General features: G+C 37.8%; 1 protein-coding gene across 8 annotated transcripts in view; it reads left to right on the forward strand.

Moving 5' to 3' along the window:
- Positions 1–479: 479 nt before the first annotated feature.
- The window catches only part of DYNC2H1 (dynein cytoplasmic 2 heavy chain 1), a 375,588-nt gene continuing 357,235 nt past the window's right edge, over positions 480–18,832 (forward strand). For 7 of the 8 annotated variants that reach the window (XM_078339343.1, XM_035263991.3, XM_078339345.1 and 4 more), the window contains exons 1-11: positions 480–818; positions 7,366–7,536; positions 7,922–8,057; positions 8,960–9,078; positions 10,830–10,974; positions 11,739–11,971; positions 14,838–14,972; positions 15,091–15,204; positions 15,327–15,438; positions 15,994–16,118; positions 18,382–18,557. In XM_078339343.1, coding sequence (XP_078195469.1) covers positions 624–818; positions 7,366–7,536; positions 7,922–8,057; positions 8,960–9,078; positions 10,830–10,974; positions 11,739–11,971; positions 14,838–14,972; positions 15,091–15,204; positions 15,327–15,438; positions 15,994–16,118; positions 18,382–18,557 — 1,661 coding nt within the window. In that variant the 5' untranslated portion in view covers positions 480–623. The remainder of the gene's footprint in view (positions 819–7,365; positions 7,537–7,921; positions 8,058–8,959; positions 9,079–10,829; positions 10,975–11,738; positions 11,972–14,837; positions 14,973–15,090; positions 15,205–15,326; positions 15,439–15,993; positions 16,119–18,381; positions 18,558–18,832) is intronic. The other variant, XM_078339346.1, reaches the window with a different exon arrangement.

Genomic DNA, 18,832 nt, shown 5'->3' on the forward strand with positions numbered 1-18,832 from the left:
TGGGAAATGCAGCAGCACAGAGGGAGCAGAGGGAGATTGAGAAAGTAGATTAACGTTGTACTGAATTCCTATTCTTTATAAGCCTCTCTAAAAAGCGATTTTTAAGTAGTAATCTCTTAAAATCCGCACTACGTCCCTGGTTGTGAGACAGTATTTCCCCCTCTTACAGATGTGCAACTTGGCGCTGACACAGTGGTTTGCTACCAGGTGCACATGGAGAGGGAGCGCTAGAACCCAGCTCTCCTAAATCTAGATCACGCTGCTGTACTTGGAGGCTCAGTGTCTCTCTCCTGATTTTGTTAGAAGAGATCAGTAGGAAGACACTTCTCCGAACCCCTTACAATCGATGACCGCAAGGGGCCGCTGAGGAGCTCCGAGGCGGTCGGTCGCCTCCGGGAGCTTTGCGTGCGCGTACCCCGAGAGGGCAACGTCCGCCGCGCGCCGCCAGCGACGCCGCCGTAGCGCTCCGTCGCCATAGCGACTGCCCCTGGCAACCGCGAAGCTCCGCGGGCCCGTGGTAGGGCTACAGGCTTGAGCGAAGCCCCTCTCTTCGCTCCACTTCCCTCCGGACTGGCTGCTTCTTCCTTTCCGCTTCCTCCCACTTGCCTCCACCCGCTCCAGTCATGGCGAACGGGAGTGCGGACGTTCGGAAGCTCTTCATCTTCACTACTACCCAGAATTACTTCGGGCTGATGTCTGAACTCTGGGATCAGCAGCTGTGGTCTCACTGTCTTGAAATCAACAACTTCTTGGATGACGGCAACCAGATGCTCCTCAGAGTCCAGCGATCCGACGCCGGAATCTCCTTTTCCAACACGGTACGTATGGTTCCTTGCACTCCCGCCTGACCCCTGAGCACTCTCGGAGTCCCCAGGCCGAGCCGGAGGGATGTCCGGGCACACTCGCACAGCTTTACCAACCGGATCCTTTTCCGGAACCCAGGGCTGTCTCCACCTCTCCTGCATTATCGGCTTAGCTGCACTGGCCTCCTGCTTAAGCGTGTAGTTTCCAGGCTCTGCATCCTACCTGACGGAAGGAGGTTCCCGTTCCACACATCTGAATAGTAGCAATTCTATTTTTTTTTTTTTTTTTAAATACGAAGTCTTGCTCTGTTGCTCAGGCTGGAGTGTAGTGGCGCGATCTTTGCTCACTGCACCCCCGCCTCCTGGGTTCTAGCGATTCTGCTGCCTCAGCATCCCAAGTAGCAGGCGCGCGCCACCACACCTGGCTAATTTTTGTATTTTTAGGAGAGACGGGGGTTTCACCACATTGGCCAGACTGGTCTCGATCTCCTGACCTGGAGTGATCTGCCCTCCTCGGCCTCCCAAAGTGCTGGGATTACAGGCATGAGCCACTGCGCCTGGCCTATATTCTACTTTTAAAGAAAGACTGCAGATACGTTATAATAAAAAGAAGACATTTACTTAGTTTTTAAAATCTTTCTCTCTCCCCGTTTTGAGGTTTTTTTTTTTTTTTTTTTTTTTTTTTGGCAAATTCTAGTCTATCTAGGATTGTGCTCTGATTTTAACATTGCCCGAGGGAAAGATTGGTTAGGAATTTAAACTTTTGCGAAATCATATGAGACATTTCAAAATAAAGTTTGAATTTCTTTTTGGTGTACAACATGTGATGTACTGATTTATTAATTGCACTGCTCCCTCCACTGGCAGAATTGCTTAAAAAATGGGTTGCATTTGCAATCAGGGTGCATATATATAAACCTAAAAGAAAAACACAGAAGAAAATTCCTGACACATTAAAGGGGACTCAGTAAACGGATTTAAGTTGATAAAACAAAGACATATTTTCAACCTCTTCCTCTTGTGTTCACCCTGATCTCTAGGCCTAGCAGAGTATTTGACACTCAGAAAAAGCATTCAGTGCATTTTTTTTAGATGGAGTTTTGCTCTTTCTGCCCAGGCTGGAGTGCAATGGCACGATCTTGGCTCACTGCCACCTCCGCCTTTCAGGTTCAAGTGATTCTCCTGCCTCAGCCTCCCAAGTAGCTGGGATTATAGGCATGTGCCACCACACTGGGCTAATTTTTTTGTATTTAGTAGAGATGGGGTTTCACCATGTTGGTCAGTCTGGTTTTGAACTCCCACCCTCAGGTGGTCTACCTGCCACAGCCTCCCAAAGTGCTGGGATTATAGGCGTGTGCCACTGCGCCTGGCTTCAGAGCATTTTTATAGGATGATTGAATCATTCACCCCATTCACTCTCTTTATTCTTAGGTTTAATTAGATTCTATTTAATAAACATTTACTTTGAACTCAATACATGGAAGGCACTTTGCCAGGCTTGATGGGTTTACAAAGATATAAAAAGTATGGATAATCATAACTAACATTTACTTTCACTTTAGACTCTGTCAAGCACTTTTCTAAGTAGTTCATATGTATTTGTTCATTTAATATCCATAACAATACTGTAAGATAGGAACTATTCTTATTCTCATTTTATGGCTAAGGAAAGTAAGGCACAAAAGTTACAACCTAAATGTTAACTTTCTTTTTCTCTGAAGGTAGTGTAATTCAGGATAGAATCCCGTTTTCCACTTTCCGAGACTCACAGTGGCTTAGGATGACATATACTCAGCAAATGATAAAATGAGGACACACTGTTGTAAATGCCACTGAAAGTTCATGTAGAATGCAGTAGACAAAATGGAAAGGGGTTCGGATTTCTGAAAGTGTATCTTGGCTTGGGTATTTAAAAGTTGAAGCTATCACTTTTTTTTTAAGTTAAAGCTATTACTGGTAAAGCCCAATGATGTGTCTGTTATTTTTAGTTGTACACTTCGCTATAGGTTTTTAGTCATATTTGAAATTGTTTAATGTCTTCAGTTGTACTTTAGATGTCTGATAGTTACCATGATTCCATAAGTTAATAAGTCAGCAAAAATTTATTGACTGCCTGCTAGTATTGGGGATAAAGCCTTGAACACAGAGTTCGTATCTTTAAGGAGTGACATTGGACTGGACAAAGGTAGGCTAAACACATGCTACAGATAGATGTAACATAATTTTGGGTATTGATAAGTGCTGTCAAGATAAAAATAATGTTATAGTAGTGATGGGGTGGGGTGGGGAACTGCAGAAATATGGGGTGGGAGATAATGCCTCTCGGGATTAGTTATCTTTGAAGTGGGATTTGAATGATGAGTTGCAGGCAGACATGATCTGGGGGAAGAGTGTTCTAAGCAAAATTAACTGTCAAGTACCAAGGCCCTGAGCTGGGTTTTAACTTAGTTTCAAGGGGCAAGAAAAAAACATCTAAAGTCATTGCTGAAGTGAAGGGACATTGTGGAAGATGAGAAGGGAGAATAAGGCATAGGCTGATAATTTAGGACATTATGTACTATTTAAATTGAAATAAGAAGTTATTGGTAATCTTTTTTTTTTTTTTGAGGCGGAGTTTCGCTCTTGTTACCCAGGCTGGAGTGCAATGGCGCGATCTCGGCTCACCGCAACCTCCGCCTCCTGGGTTCAGGCAATTCTCCTGCCTCAACCTCCCAAGTAGCTGGGATTACAGGCACGTGCCACCGTGCCCAGCTAATTTTTTGTATTTTTAGTAGAGACGGGGTTTCACCATGTTGACCAGGATGGTCTCGATCTCTTGACCTCGTGATCCACCCGCCTTGGCCTACCAAAGTGCTGGGATTATAGGTGTGAGCCACCGTGCCAGGCCGAAGTTATTGGTAATCTTTTTTTTTTTTTTTTTTTAACGTTAACATTCGAAAAACCTGAGTGAAGGATAGATGGTATTCTTTTTTTTTTTTCTAGAGGGAAAAAGAGAAAAAGAAGAGGGAAAAAAAGAAACAGAGAGAAAAAGGAATATACTTCATTCCTAAAATGGGTTTCAATAATGGCCAATCAATATTTTGTGTGTTTAAAGTGGTTAATGCATATTTTATGTGTTTAAAATGGAGAGCTCTATTGTGTTTATTTGTTCTGGCTCTGAGTTCAAGTCCCGGATATCATTATCAATTTTTTGTCTCGTTGAATCTAAATCTCATTATGGGTCTTATGTATCTGGGTGTTAAGATCTCTTATTGTTACATTAATCCTTTTACCCTTGTATCCTTGTAGCTTTGAAATCTATTTTATTAAGTGTGAGAATTGCAACTCCTCCTTTTTATTTATTTATTTTTGCTCTCCGTTTGGTTGGTGAGATTTTTCCAACCCCTTGTTTTGAGCCTTTGTATATCTTTAGGTATACCGTTAGATTTTGTGGATAATGTATATTTTGTGTGTTTAAAATGGAGAGCTCTATTGAGTTTATTTGTTCTGGATCTTAGTTCAAGTCCCGGATATCGTTATCAATTTTCTGTCTCATTGAATCTAAATCTCATTATGGGTCTTATGTATCTGGGTGTTAAGATCTCTTATTATTACATTAATCCTTTTACCCTTGTATCTTTGTAGCTTTGAAATCTATTTTGTCAAATGTGAAAATTGCAACTCCTGCTTTTTATTTATTTATTTTTGCTCTCCATTTGGTTGGTAAGTTTTTTTTCCCAACCCTTTATTTTGAGTCTGTGTATATCTTTGGATATACCGTTAGATTTTGTCTGTATCTTTTGATTGGGAGATTTGGTGGATTTAAATTTAGGGTTGCTGCCATTTGATATTAACTGGCTATTTTGTCCTTTCGTTGATGTGAATTCTTCTTTATGTTAATGCTCTTTACTTTTTGGTGTATTTTTAGAAAGGCTCATACTGGTTGTTTCTTTCTATGTATAATACTTCTTTTAGAAGTTCTTGTAAAGCAGGCCTGGTGGTAATAAAATCTCTGAGTACTTGCTTGTTCCTAAAAGATTTTATTTTTCCTTCAATTGTAAAGCTTAAATTGGCAGGATATGAAATTCTGGGCTGAAAGTTCTGTTCTTTAAGTATATTGAATATTGGCCCCCACTCTCTTCTAGCTTGTAGGGTTTCCGTTGAGAGATCTGCTGTAAGCCTAGTAGGCTTACCATTATGGGTAACTTGATCTTTCTTTCTGCTGCCCTTAATATTTTCTCCTTCGTTGCGATCTTGGTGAATCTAACGATTATGTGCCTTGGGGTTGGTCTTCTTGAGGAATATCTTTGTGGTGTTCTCTGTATTGCCTGGGGTTGAATAGTGTTCTGCTTTGCTAAATTAGGAAAATTTTCCTGGATATTGTCCTGGAGAGTATTTTCCAGCTTGAATTCATTCTCTCCATCACATTCAGGTACACCTATCAAGCGTATATTAGGTCTTTTCACATAGTCCCATATTGCTTGGAGACTTTGCTCATTCCTTTTTATCCTTTTTTCTCTATTCTTGTCTTGTCGTTTTATTTCATTAAGTTGGTCTTCGACCTCTGATATCCTTTCTTCTGCTTGATCCATTCGGCTGTTTAAGCTTGTACATATTTCACTAAGTTCTCGTGTTTATTTTTCAATTCCATAAGTTCATTTGTATTCCTCTCTATATTGTCTATTCTTTTCATCATTTCATCGAACCTTTTTTCCAAGTTCTTAGTTTCTTTACATTGGGTTAGATCAAGTTCCTTTAACTCCCAGAAGTTTCTTATCATCCACCTTTTAAAGCCTACTTCAGATAATGGAACACAGTCCTTTTCCATCAGGGCTTGTTCTGCTGCTGATGAGTCCTTTTCCATCAGGGCTTGTTCCGTTGCTGATGAGTCCTTTTCCATCAGGGCTTGTTCGGTTACTGATGAGTCCTTTTCCATCAGGGCTTGTTCCGTTGCTGATGGGTTCTGATTTTGAGTATACTCGGCCTTTTTAGGCTGTTTTTTTCCCTTCATTGTAGATGAACCGCCTTTCTAATTAGGTTTCTGAGTCCACGTCCAACTTATTGATTCCCAGTGCTGGGATCCGAGCAACCCACTGTGGCGGCCTAAATAGCAGTGATAAGACTGATGCCCGGGAATCTCTGGTCTGGCTTCCCTCTTGAGTCCGCAACAAGCGGCTCTGACTTCCGGGAGCTCCAAACTCCGGTCAGTAGGGGAAGCAGTCCCGTTGGCTCTGCATGAAGAGCTGCTGCGCCGAGACGCTGGCAAAACCGCTGTGGCGGCCACAAGAGCCGTGCTGGCGACCCGTGGGGCTCCTCCACTGGGAATCGGCTGATCGGTGAGTGACGAAAATTCGTCTAAAGGTGTGGCGTCGTCTCGTTCTCTGAGCTTTCACTGGGAGCTACAATCCCGAGCTGTTAGTGGTCGGCCATCTTGGATCTTCTTTTCGTTATTGGTAATCTTAAGAGAAAGCTGTGATCTGGTTTATTCTTCAGGACAGGGGTTGGCAAACTTTTTCTGTAACGGGTCAGATAATATTTTAACCTTTGCAGGCCACTGCAGCTACAACTTGGCCTTTGTAGTGTGAAAACAGACATGTAATCACCTTTGTAATAATATGTGTAATTGAATGGGAATGGCTATGTTTTAATAAATCTATGGACACTGTTATGTGGATTTCATATACTTTTCGTGTGTCATAAAATATAAGCATTTGAACAGTAACAGAGTAAAGTTTCAGTTCCTTTCCGCGGCCAAAAATGTAATTATTTGGTTAGAAAAAAGTGGTGTGAGACCCATTTAGCTGTTCTTCATATACAGCAGTGACCTTGTTTGAAAGCTTTTTAATGCGTAGACTTTTTTTCCTGAAAAAAGAAATGAGAATAACTGAAAATGTGTGTATAATGCAAACACTTCCTTTGAGTAGTATACTTCTCAGCTAATGAACTAATTACTATGAACTGACCTATTTTAAACAAGATTGCTGTAGTGAATTCCAGTTGAGTACATCTGGTTCCAATTTAAAATAATCTGGCTCTATGACAATTTAACAAAACTTTATGCTCTTAACTCAAAATTTGTCGGTTAAGGTGAAGATAATTTTAGGAGATAGACAAATTAAATTCATTTTGGTAGTTTTGAGTGCATGTATAATTTTAAAATCACCTTTTAAATGCTTTTTCTAGGTAAGAGGGTCATTAACATTTTTGTTATAGACTTTCTGGGCTACTAGAGAGGTATATTATTCATTGTGTACCTGCAGCATACGGCTTTGATCTGTACTATTACTGATTCTGGCTGGAATGGAATCTGGCTGGAATGGAATCTAACTAGAATGGAATAGTTAGCAGTCAACAATGTATATATTGTTTTATTGTTATAAATAACTTATCAAAGTGACTTTATGATCTCATGTAAGTGGGAATAAGTTTTTAAATTGAAGTATTCTTAAGGAGAGAAGAGATAAATCAGTTTTAATATATTTATTTTTCCAAGAGATATAAATATAGTAATACAACTTCGTATGCTTTTTTTTCAAATATTAAATTTTATAAAGGTAACATTAAAGATCATTTATCACTTTAGGTTGATTTTGGTGACACAAAAGATAAAGTGCTGGTGTTTTTCAAGCTGCGACCTGAAGTAATTACTGATAAGAATCTACATGATAACATTCTTGTTTCATCTATGTTAGAGTCACCGATTAGTTCTCTTTACCAAGCAGTCCGGCAAGTATTTGCACCAGTGTTGTTAAAGGTAAGTAAAATATTTGTTTTTAACTGAAGTGTTTGGATAAATGTTTTCACACAAACATAAATATCTATTTTTTTAATGTTAATGTGATTAATATTTTAATTTTAATTAAAATATCTCTTATTAACGTTTTCACTTAAATTTTAATGTAAGTTGTGTTAAAAAATAGAGAAATTGGAGAAAGGTATAAAATGCCATCCACATCATCTCTTGCATTTCTACATTAAATGGTTTTTATAGTTTTAACTGTTGAGGGACTTTTTATTCTAATGAAGTGGAGGTAGTGGGAGGCTTTAAGAAAAATGACTTTTTGGACAGTGTTTTGGGAAGCCAATTTGATTAGGAAAATTTTGATCAACCTTGGTTGCTCTTATCTGTTTTTATTTAGGATCAGGAATGGAGCAGAAACTTTGATCCCAAACTTCAGAGTCTTTTGAGTGAACTAGAAGCTGGTTTGGGTATAGTTCTACGAAGATCAGACACTAACTTATCAAAACTGAAATTTAAGGAAGATGACACACGAGGTATGTAACCATAGCTTAATAAAAGAAAGTACAGAATGATTGTCTCATTAGTACATTAGTAAATGAACATATTTCTTTATAGATTTCTTCCAACACTTTTGGAATTTCTCTGAGCATAGGTTTTAAAAAAATGAGTAGATTTATGTGGATTTGGAGAAGAGGAAAATATAATTGTTAACAATGTGCAATTTACCTTGAGCCTCCAGAGTAGCTAGAAGTACAGGTGCATATCACCGTGGCTGCTAATTTGTTTTCGTTCTTGTAGAGATGGAGTTTCCTTGCCCAGGCTGGTGTCAAACTACTGGCCTCAAGAGATCCTCACTACTTGGCCTCCCAAAGTGCTGAGGAATTAGTATGTTCTATAAAGTCACTGTAAGCACTGATTGGTGGATATTGAACCTTTGTTCCTAGGAGCAGTACAGGATTAGGTTCTTTTCAGCCCCTGGTTACAATACCTTGTCAACTGATCAATACGTAACTTTATTTTTTTTCTGTTTAAAGACACTTTAATTCATACATATTGTTGATTCATTAACACTCACTTCATGGCCAACAGCACTGTAACTCATACCTGAATGAAGCTTATCTAACACACGTTTTTTCTGTAAGGCACATTGCAGCCTTCTTGTGCTTTGGAACACTAGACAGCCATTTAGCACTTTGGGGGCCATTTTAAACAGTGAATCACTAACAGAAAGCATGAAGATCTGAAAAATGTGGCACTAAGTAGACTGAGGGAAGGACACTTTGTAGTGTGAAACAGGAAACAGTAAGGTAGTGTCGCCTATAACCTCAGCTAGGAGCATTTGTATTAAACGACTCAAATATTTTGCTACTCTGCTGCCCATTTTTTTTTCTCTGATATTCTATACCATTTTTTTTTTCCCTTTCGACTTTTATAGGTATCCTTACACCAAGCGATGAGTTCCAGTTTTGGATAGAACAAGCTCACCGTGGAAATAAACAGATTAGTAAAGAAAGAGCCAATTATTTTAAAGAATTGTTTGAAACAATTGCGAGAGTACGTGACTCATGCATGGTTATATATCGGGTTTCTTATAAAAGTACTTTAGGGGCTGGGCGTGGTGGCTCATGCCTGTAATCCAAGCACTTTGGAAGCCAAGACTGGCGGATCACCTGAGGTTGGGAGTTTAAGACCAGCCTGACCAACATGGTGAAACCCCGTTTTATTTAAAAAAAAGGACTTTAGGATTCAATTTCTACAGCCTCTCTGTTTTTGTTTGTTTGTTTGTTTGTTTGAGACGGAGTTTCGCGCTCGTTACCCAGGCTGGAGTGCAATGGCGCGATCTCGGCTCGCCGCAACCTCCGCCTCCTGGGTTCAGGCAATTCTCCTGCCTCAGCCTCCTGACTAGCTGGGATTACAGGCACGCACCACCATGCCCAGCTAATTTTTTGTATTTTTAGTAGAGATGGGGTTTCACCATGTTGACCAGGATGGTCTCGATCTCTTGACCTCGTGATCCACCTGTCTCGGCCTCCCAAAGTGCTAGGATTACAGGCTTGAGCCACCGCGCCCGGCCCTGTCTGTTTTAAAATATACTTGATGGTTGTGAGCAAAATAGATTCTTCATATGTAGAAAAGATTATTTAAGTTGTATATATAAAATGAATTGAGAAATCCAAAACCTAGTTAAATTATAATCTTTACAAAATATTTTTATCAAAAATGAAATTACAGCTGGGTGTGGTGGCTCGTGCCTGTAATCCTAGCACTTTGGGAGGCCAAGATGGGTGGATCACTTGAGGTCAGGAGTTTGAGATCAGCCTGGCCAACATGGTGAAACTCAGTCTCTACTAAAAATACAAAAATTAGCCGGGCGTGGTAGTGGGTGTCTGTAATCCCAGCTATTTGGGAGGCTGAGGCAGGATGATTGTCTGAACCTGGGAGGTGGAGGTTGCAGTGAGCTGTGATTGTGCTGTTACACTCCATCCTGGGTGACAGAGCAAGACTCTGTCTCAAAAACAAAACAACAACAACAACAACAACAAAACCCCACCATGAAACCCAGATTACTTTTCTGCAGGTACTTAGTGAAAAACAAATATAACAGGCTTCTCCACATAGAGGTAATATGTTCTTTTGAAAGGGTGTTCACTTTGTTCAATCTAGCATCTTGAAGTAATCTGAAATATGAAAAGTCTTAGTTTTACGTTTATTTAATTGGTTATTCCTTCATGTGTCTACATTGAAATTGAGTGATCATTTTAAGTAGGATCATTAAGTCTTTACTTTTCAAAACATATATATATTAATTTTCTACTCATTTCCACTGTTATTTCAATAATATCATTTTAATAGAGTGTTTTAAATGGTTTTAAGCTTTTCTGGTAACAATGATGAAATACAGCATGATAAATCTTGACTTGGGTTATGTTATTCTTAACCATAATATTATGAATGAATAACGAATGAATAAAGACATGTGAACTATATGTGGAGTTGAGATCACCTTTATTGGGTAAATTTTTAAAAATCAAAATTTAAAGAAAATCAGGTCAATCGTGTAAATGAATGAGTAGACTTTTTACAATTCTTGTTTTTTTCTTTTGTCTTTTCGTGACATTTATGTTTGTGGGAGAAATTAGGGGTATTTGCATAAGAAAGTAGCTGTCAGCTGTTAGAAAAAGGAGGAGAAAATAATATGGCAAATAGCAGAGTTGTGACAATTGAAAAGGCCTGGGAACATTTTGATTATATTACCCAAGGTACAAATACAATTATGTTTAAAAATTAATGCATTTTGCTTTCAGGAGTTTTATAACTTGGACAGTCTGTCCTTAATAGAAGTTGTTGACCTGGTGGAGACTACTCGGGACGTTGTAGATGATGTGTGGAGACAAACAGAGCATGATCATTATCCAGAGTCACGAATGTTGCATCTCTTAGACATCATAGGTACCAGTAAAAAAATGAACTTTTGGAATTTTGGAAACCTGTCTTATTTTGTTTTCATTTTATCCTTTAAGTGCTTACTTAAAATGCTCCTTTATGTAATACTGTTATTGAAAGTAAGTCGTAAAGCAAATCATGTAGAATTATTTAAATAGATATTTGTATATAGTTGGGTAGTATAAATTATATGTATCGAATTCTTTGACCATTAATATAACCAAATTTACATAGCTTTTTAGTACTTATGCACATATTAATTTAGGCTATTTTGAAATAAGCTGAAAAATTATTTAAAATATATCAGTTTATTTGTTCATATTAAACATTTTGACCTAGAAAATGCCCTTGCCATTATATTCATAAGGAAATATCAGATAAGTACATACACTTTTATGTACAAAGATATTTATTGCAGCATTGTTTGTGATAAGTAGAAGTAAATAGTAATTGCAGATTGTTTACATAATGCAATAACCATACAGTAGGCTCTACAGCCTTGAGGAAATTGTATATATAGTTCTACCCTTAAAAGCTGTAATGGTACATTGAAAATTGAAAGATGCAAAAATGCAAAGCATTGTGTGTGTGTGTGTGTTTAAAAATACTTGTTACTGAGAGTGGTAGGCTAAGTGTGTGCATGTGGTATTTCATAGATCCTTACTTTGCTAATTTGCATATTTAAAAAATTTTATCATAAGCATGTATTTTATAATTATTCTAAAAAATACATTTATTTCCATTAAGCTCTTCGCTTTATGTTTTATTAGGTGGTTCATTTGGAAGGTTTGTTCAGAAAAAGTTGGAAACTTTGAACCTATGGGAAGATCCTTATCATCTTGTGAAAGAGAGTCTGAAAGCTGGTATTTCCATTTGTGAACAGTGGGTGCGAGTCTGTAATCACCTAACAGGTCAGGTGTGGCAGCGCTATGTTCCTCATCCATGGAAAAACGAAAAGTATTTCCCAGAAACTCTTGACAAACTTGGCAAACGCCTTGAAGAGGTATCAGTTTGATTATGGATCTTTGTCGTTAAATGTAAAGTGTGTCTTCACTTGTTTGTAAATATGTTTTATAATTAATAAGCACTGTACATCTTCTGAAAACTAGTTTTGTGAGAGAATAGGAGTTAAAGTTCTTGTGGGGCTTATTTTCACATCCTTTCTTTTTATCTGGTGTGTGACTGGTCAACTTGATAGTTGTGAACTTACATTTTGTTCTTTATTGTAAAAAGATAATCAGCCCACTTGACCATGTATGGAAGCTTTCAGGTAGTCTTTTGGCTATTGCAGTTGTTTTTAGGTTGGGACAGCTTTTTAAGTGGTATTCAGTGGAAATATTTGAAACAATTGCTCAATTTACACAAGTTTCAGTAAAGAACATATATGTAGCTTTAAGGGACATTTAAGGACAAAACGAGACCACTGAAAGATTGTAAAGCCGACTTGCCACCTTGCTTAGAAGAACCATAGTTCTTTATTAGGGACTTAAAACACCTGTTTTAAAAAATGAAATATTTCAAACATATTAAAATGTAAAATAGTATAATGAATGTCATGTATCCACCATTCAATTTTAATAGTCATTGACATTTTTCAGTTCTTGTCATCTTTGTCTTCCCTGCCTGTCCTCTAACCTTTTTTTTAACCGGAATATTTTTAAAGCAGAGATATTATCTGCTTCCACCCTTAAAATATGACCACAATGCCATTATCACAGTCAACAAATGACAATAATTTCTTAATACCATTTTATATCTAGCGAGCATCTGTTTATCCTGATTTTCTCAGAAATTTGTAAGTCGTTGGTTTACTTGAATGAGGTTGCAGACAAGGTGCTCACATTGTGTTTGGTTGATAGGTCTCCTGAGACATTTTAAAAATTCCCATTTTTGATGCCATATAGCATTTCACACCTTGTTGTATATATCAGGACGTATGTGGTTTCTTGTTTTCCCATTTTTAGTAATGTTAAGTTTGATTTGTGAGGGTTCAGGTATGATCAGTGTGATGAATTCATTATAATGCTCTTGAACTTCTAAAAAATGCCCTTAGCAGTCTTTAATCATGAAGAGTTGCAAAATGGTGATTTTCTAATTCTGGTGTTCTTTCTGCTTTTATTAGTCATTACTGTTCTAAAAGAAGAATTTTTTTCTTCAACTTTTTAGTTACTTTGAAATGTAGTTTGCATAGACATATCAGTATAGATAATTGCTTATTTTCTTTTTACCACTTTTTAGAACAGTGAACATTAAGTAAGTCATAGTAAGTTCCATCGGCAACCAATGAAATGTTTTCTGATACTGCCATTATGAACCCATAATTTTTTTATTTTATGTGTTTCAGTCCATTGTAATTATTATTATATTTGAACTGTTCAATTTTGGGGCAGAGAGTACCCCTTCAAGTTGGCTCCTATGCCATTTTTGACATGATGTCAGTATTTCTGTTTTTCTTTTCTTTTTTTATTGTTTTTAAGATGGAGTCTTGCTCTGTTACCCAGGTTGGAGTACATTGGAGTGATCTTGGCTCACTGCAACTTCCACCTTCCAGGTTCAAGCAATTCTTCCTCAGCCTCCTGAGTAGCTGGGACTAGAGGTGCACACTACCACCCCTGGCTAATTTTTGTATTTGTAGTAGAGATGGAGTTTCTCCAGGCTGGTCTTGAGCTCCTAACCCCACGTCATGCACCTGCCTCTCAGGCTCTCAAAGTGCTGTGATTACAGATATGAGCCACTGCACCTGCTCAACTTTGTATTTCTTTGATAGCTTTCAGGTCCCCTAAAATGTTACAGCCCAGCTCATCTTGTACATTTTCTGTCTCACACATGGAATTAGCCATTTTTTCAAGGAGACTGGTTATTTTTTGGGGGTATTTCATAACAATCTGTGGGTGAAGTGCTGTTACTGAGTTACCAATGCTGTTAGGCATTCTCAATAGACAGAATTGCTAATAGGTAATTTTTTTAGCCTGAGAAAAATAAATCATGAGTTTATACTGAGATTTCCAACTCAAATAGGAGGAAGATTATAGTATTTTCACTTAACCTTTGTGATTACCTTTTGACTCTTGGTAGACATTTTTAGCTCAAAATACAATATTTGTTTTTCAGCTGTTTGTAAATAATAAAAAAATAGAGTTATTAACGTGTCATTTCATCATTAGTAGTGCAATTTATTTTATTTTATTTTATTTTATTTTATTTTATTTTATTTTATTTATTTATTTATTTATTTTTTGAGACGGAGTTTCGCTCGTTACCCAGGCTGGAGTGCAATGGCGCGATCTCGGCTCACCGCAACCTCCGCCTCCTGGGTTCAGGCAATTCTCCTGCCTCAGCCTCCTGAGTAGCTGGGATTACAGGCACGCGCCACCATGCCCAGCTAATTTTTTGTATTTTTAGTAGAGACGGGGTTTCACCATGTTGACCAGGATGGTCTCGAGCTCTTGACCTCGTGATCCACCCGCCTCGGCCTCCCAAAGTGCTGGGATTACAGGCTTGAGCCACCGCACCCGGCCATTAGTAGTGCAATTTAATGCAGATTAATGAAAATCAGAAGTATTACTATATTAAGGGTAGACACTAAAAATTTACTTAAATGAGCTTTAAATATAGTTTAAACTTTAAACACAGTTTAAAAATATTTAGATATTATATATTTTCACTAGATTTGAGCACACTTGTTAATGTGATGAAATAGTTGTTTTTGCATATCACTTCATTGTCGTGTGGTAATTTTCTTTTTTATAGTTTCAATTTTATTGTTATTTTTTAGAGAAGCTAATGTGCCCAATATATCTAGATTTTAGACCTATTTATGCAAATGGTTTGATTTAAATAAATTCTTTTGTTTTAATATTTTGTTTTAGGTCTTGGCTGTTAGAACAATTCATGAGAAGCTTCTCTATTTTTTACCTTCCAGTGAAGAGAAAATCATATGCCACCCTCGAGTGTTTGAACCTTTTACTGGCCTGAATCCTGTGCAATATAATCCATATACTGAGGTTATATATATACTTATCTATATATTTCTTTATGTCTATACAGTTTCCTGTTTATGTTGTTCTTTTTAAAGGCAGATTAAAAAATACTGAAGTCTAACAATGTTATTAATATGTGTAGCCCTTGTGGAAAGCTGCAGTGTCTCAATATGAAAAGATTATTGCACCTGCGGAACAAAAAATAGCAGGAAAATTGAAAAATTATATTTCAGAAATTCAAGACAGTCCACAGCAGGTAAAGTATTGAGATAGTTCACTTTTAATATTTCTCTTAAGCTATTTTAGGAGATTTTATTTATATGTATTTACTGAGTTGATCCATTGGGATGAACGTATCCTTATTTTATTTTATATTAGCTTCTTCAAGCATTTCTGAAATATAAAGAGTTGGTAAAGCGTCCAACTATAAGCAGAGAATTGATGTTAGAAAGAGAAACTTTACTGGCCAGACTTGTGGACTCAGTTAAAGGTAAAAGTTTATGAGGTTATAGTGTTTGCTTGAGAGAATATTTTTGTAGATGACTTTTTTCTTTGCTGCATACCATTTAGGATTGAGGATACATTTTCTGACATTTTCACATGAAGATTAATTTACTTATTCTGTTATAAATGACATTTTTTTTTTTTTTGAGACGGAGTTTCGCTCTTGTGACCCAGGCTGGAGTGCAATGGCGCGATCTCAGCTCACCGCAACCTCCGCCTCCTGGGTTCAGGCAATTCTCCTGCCTCAGCCTCCCGAGTAGCTGGGATTACAGGCATGCGCCACCATGCCCAGCTAATTTTTTGTATTTTTAGTAGAGACGGGGTTTCACCATGGTGACCAGGATGGTCATAAATGACATATTTTTTACATTAACAAGTTATCTTTCTCTCTCTCATTTGATACATGGTATGATCCTTGAGGGTAAGGACCAACTCATTATTTTTCTATCTGCAGCATTTGACATAGAGCTTGGTAGATGGAAGGTATTTAGGAAATCTTTACTAATTCTTTGTAATCATTTATTTGATTTAAATTTTACAGATTTTCGATTAGACTTTGAGAATCGGTGCCGAGGAACTCCTGGTGATGCATCTGGACCACTTTCTGGCAAAAATCTTTCAGAAGTTGTCAACAATATAGTTTGGGTTCGCCAGTTGGAATTGAAGGTATTTGTTTTTAATAAAAGATGAAGAGTACTAATGATAAAATCTGCTAAATTAAGGCACGTGGAAGGTACTCTAGAACTGTAGTCAATATATTCTCTGTTTTCCTTGGCTTATCTATATAATTTTCATAAGAAATGTAGAACACTGAACAAGTGTGCAGAGGAGGTTGTGATGGTTCTATTCATTCTTCTTAGAGATAATACATCATTTATTCCAAGTGCAGTTGTTCCAGCTAAATAAATACCTGTACTCAGGAGGAAAGCATCCTTTACACTGAGTTAAAAAAAACCATTGTATACAAAAATTAGCTGGACCTGTATTCAGGAGGAAAGCATGCTCTATACTGAGTTAAAAAAAAATTATTGTATACAAAAATTTGCTGGGTGTGGTAATGCATGTGTGTAGTCCCAGCTACTCAGGAGGCTGAGGTGGGAGAATCACCTGAGCCTGAGATATTGAGGCTGCATTGAGCTGTAATTGTGCCATAGCACTCCATGGTGGATGACAGAATAAGATGCTATCTCAAAAAGAAAAAAATCATTGTAAAATTTTAGTAGTTGCAAAGTCTTACCTGAACGCATGTTTATGTAACTAAATCACTTTAGGTTGAAAGGAAGTTAACGGAAAGGTAAAAGTGGCATTTGTGGCTGGAAAAGTAATTGCGGCATTGTCAAAGGTAGTGACAGCAATTTATAGATTTAAAAGATTATTATTTTAATAGTATTAAAATTGACCTAAGACTCTTAGGGACTTACTACCTAGGATGTATTTCAGTGTCTTGCTTTTGACTTGTACAGTAAGTGTTAATTGATTATAGTCCATGATTTAGAGCAAGACCCCATAGAAGATTATAAAAGGCAGCATATTTGACATTTCTGGTTATTCAGGTTTGTATTTTTGATGTTTTATTTTCTGATATGTTCTGCCTAATGATTCTGTCAGTTAGTTTTCTAGAGTACTGTGTTGTTCTCTGTACAGTTGAGGAGGAAAGGCATTTATCTCTCTTAACTGACATTCCCATTGGCCTAACTACTGTTTGAGCTGTTTATCTGAGCACGTAGCTAAGGGCTGAGATTATTACTGAATGCGTTTAGGAATACTGCTGAAGTCCCAGGGTTTCCTCTGAAAATCACTGGGGCACAGATTATTACTGAATGGGTTTAGGAATACTGCGGAAGTCCCAGGGTTTCCTCTGAAAGTCACTGGGGCACAGATTATTACTGAATGCACTTAGGAATACTGCGGAAGTCCCAGGGTTTCCTCTGAAAATCACTGGGGCACAGATTATTACTGAATGCACTTAGGAATACTGCGGAAGTCCCAGGGTTTCCTCTGAAAGTCACTGGGGCACAGATTATTACTGGATGTGTTTAGGAATACTGCGGAAGTCCCAGGGTTTCCTCTGAAAGTCACTGGGGCACAGATTATTACTGAATGCACTTAGGAATACTGCGGAAGTCCCAGGGTTTCCTCTGAAAATCACTGGGGCACAGATTATTACTGAATGCACCTAGGAATACTGCGGAAGTCCCAGGGTTTCCTCTGAAAGTCACTGGGGCACAGATTATTACTGAATGTCTTTAGGAATACTGCGGAAGTCCCAGGGTTTCCTCTGAAAGTCACTGGGGCACAGATTATTACTGAATGTCTTTAGGAATACTGCTGAAGTCCCAGGGTTTCCTCTGAAAGTCACTGGGGCACAGATTATTACTGGATGTGTTTAGGAATACTGCGGAAGTCCCAGGGTTTCCTCTGAAAGTCACTGGGGCACAGATTATTACTGGATGTGTTTAGGAATACTGCGGAAGTCCCAGGGTTTCCTCTGAAAATCACTGGGGCACAGATTATTACTGAATGCACTTAGGAATACGCTGAAGTCCCAGGGTTTCCTCTGAAAATCACTGGGGCACAGATTATTACTGGATGCGTTTAGGAATACTGCGGAAGTCCCAGGGTTTCCTCTTAAAGTCACTGGGGCACAGATATTTTGAGGGTTGACTTTCCCTTTACCCTCTATTTTATTCTTGAAGTTAATGCCTTGTATGGATTATCCTCTTTTGTTTGCTATTCTGTGACTGTATGATTCAGAAGCAAAGTACGGGTTGATACTTCTAAATTATTTGGTAAATCTACTGTTTCACTATTTATAGATGAAAGGGAGAATAATTTCTGAATCACAGATCAGAAAACGGGGCTCATTACTTGATGCTAATTTTTAAAAAATTTAAATAATGCACATATCTTTGTAATTTGACTTTTTAAGGTAGATGATACTCTCAAGATTGCAGAGGCTCTTTTATCTGACTTGTCGGGATTTCGATGTTTCCATCGAAGTGCTGAAGATCTCTTAGACCAGCTTAAACTGTATGAACAAGAACAATTTGATGATTGGTCCAGGGATATTCAGTCAGGTTTATCTGACTCCAGATCCGGTTTGTGGTAAGTTTGTATTAAACTGTAAAAGCCGAAATGGTATCTTGTTAATCCAGATGGCCAGATGGGATTAATTATCTTTCTCCTTTCTCCAAACTTGCTGATACTCCTCTAATTTTTTTTGTTTTCGATCGTCAACTTTTAATTCATTAAGGCTGTAAACTTTGATGATGTAGTTAGTTAACTGCCTCTCTCTTGTTTCTCTTGTCTGTTCCCCAGAATTTTGGATGTCCATTTTAGAATTAGTGTTTCCTTCATGGTTTTTTGTTATTGGTTTGCAT

This window comes from Callithrix jacchus, chromosome 10 (assembly GCF_049354715.1).
Source record: "Callithrix jacchus isolate 240 chromosome 10, calJac240_pri, whole genome shotgun sequence".
NCBI lineage: Eukaryota > Metazoa > Chordata > Mammalia > Primates > Cebidae > Callithrix > Callithrix jacchus.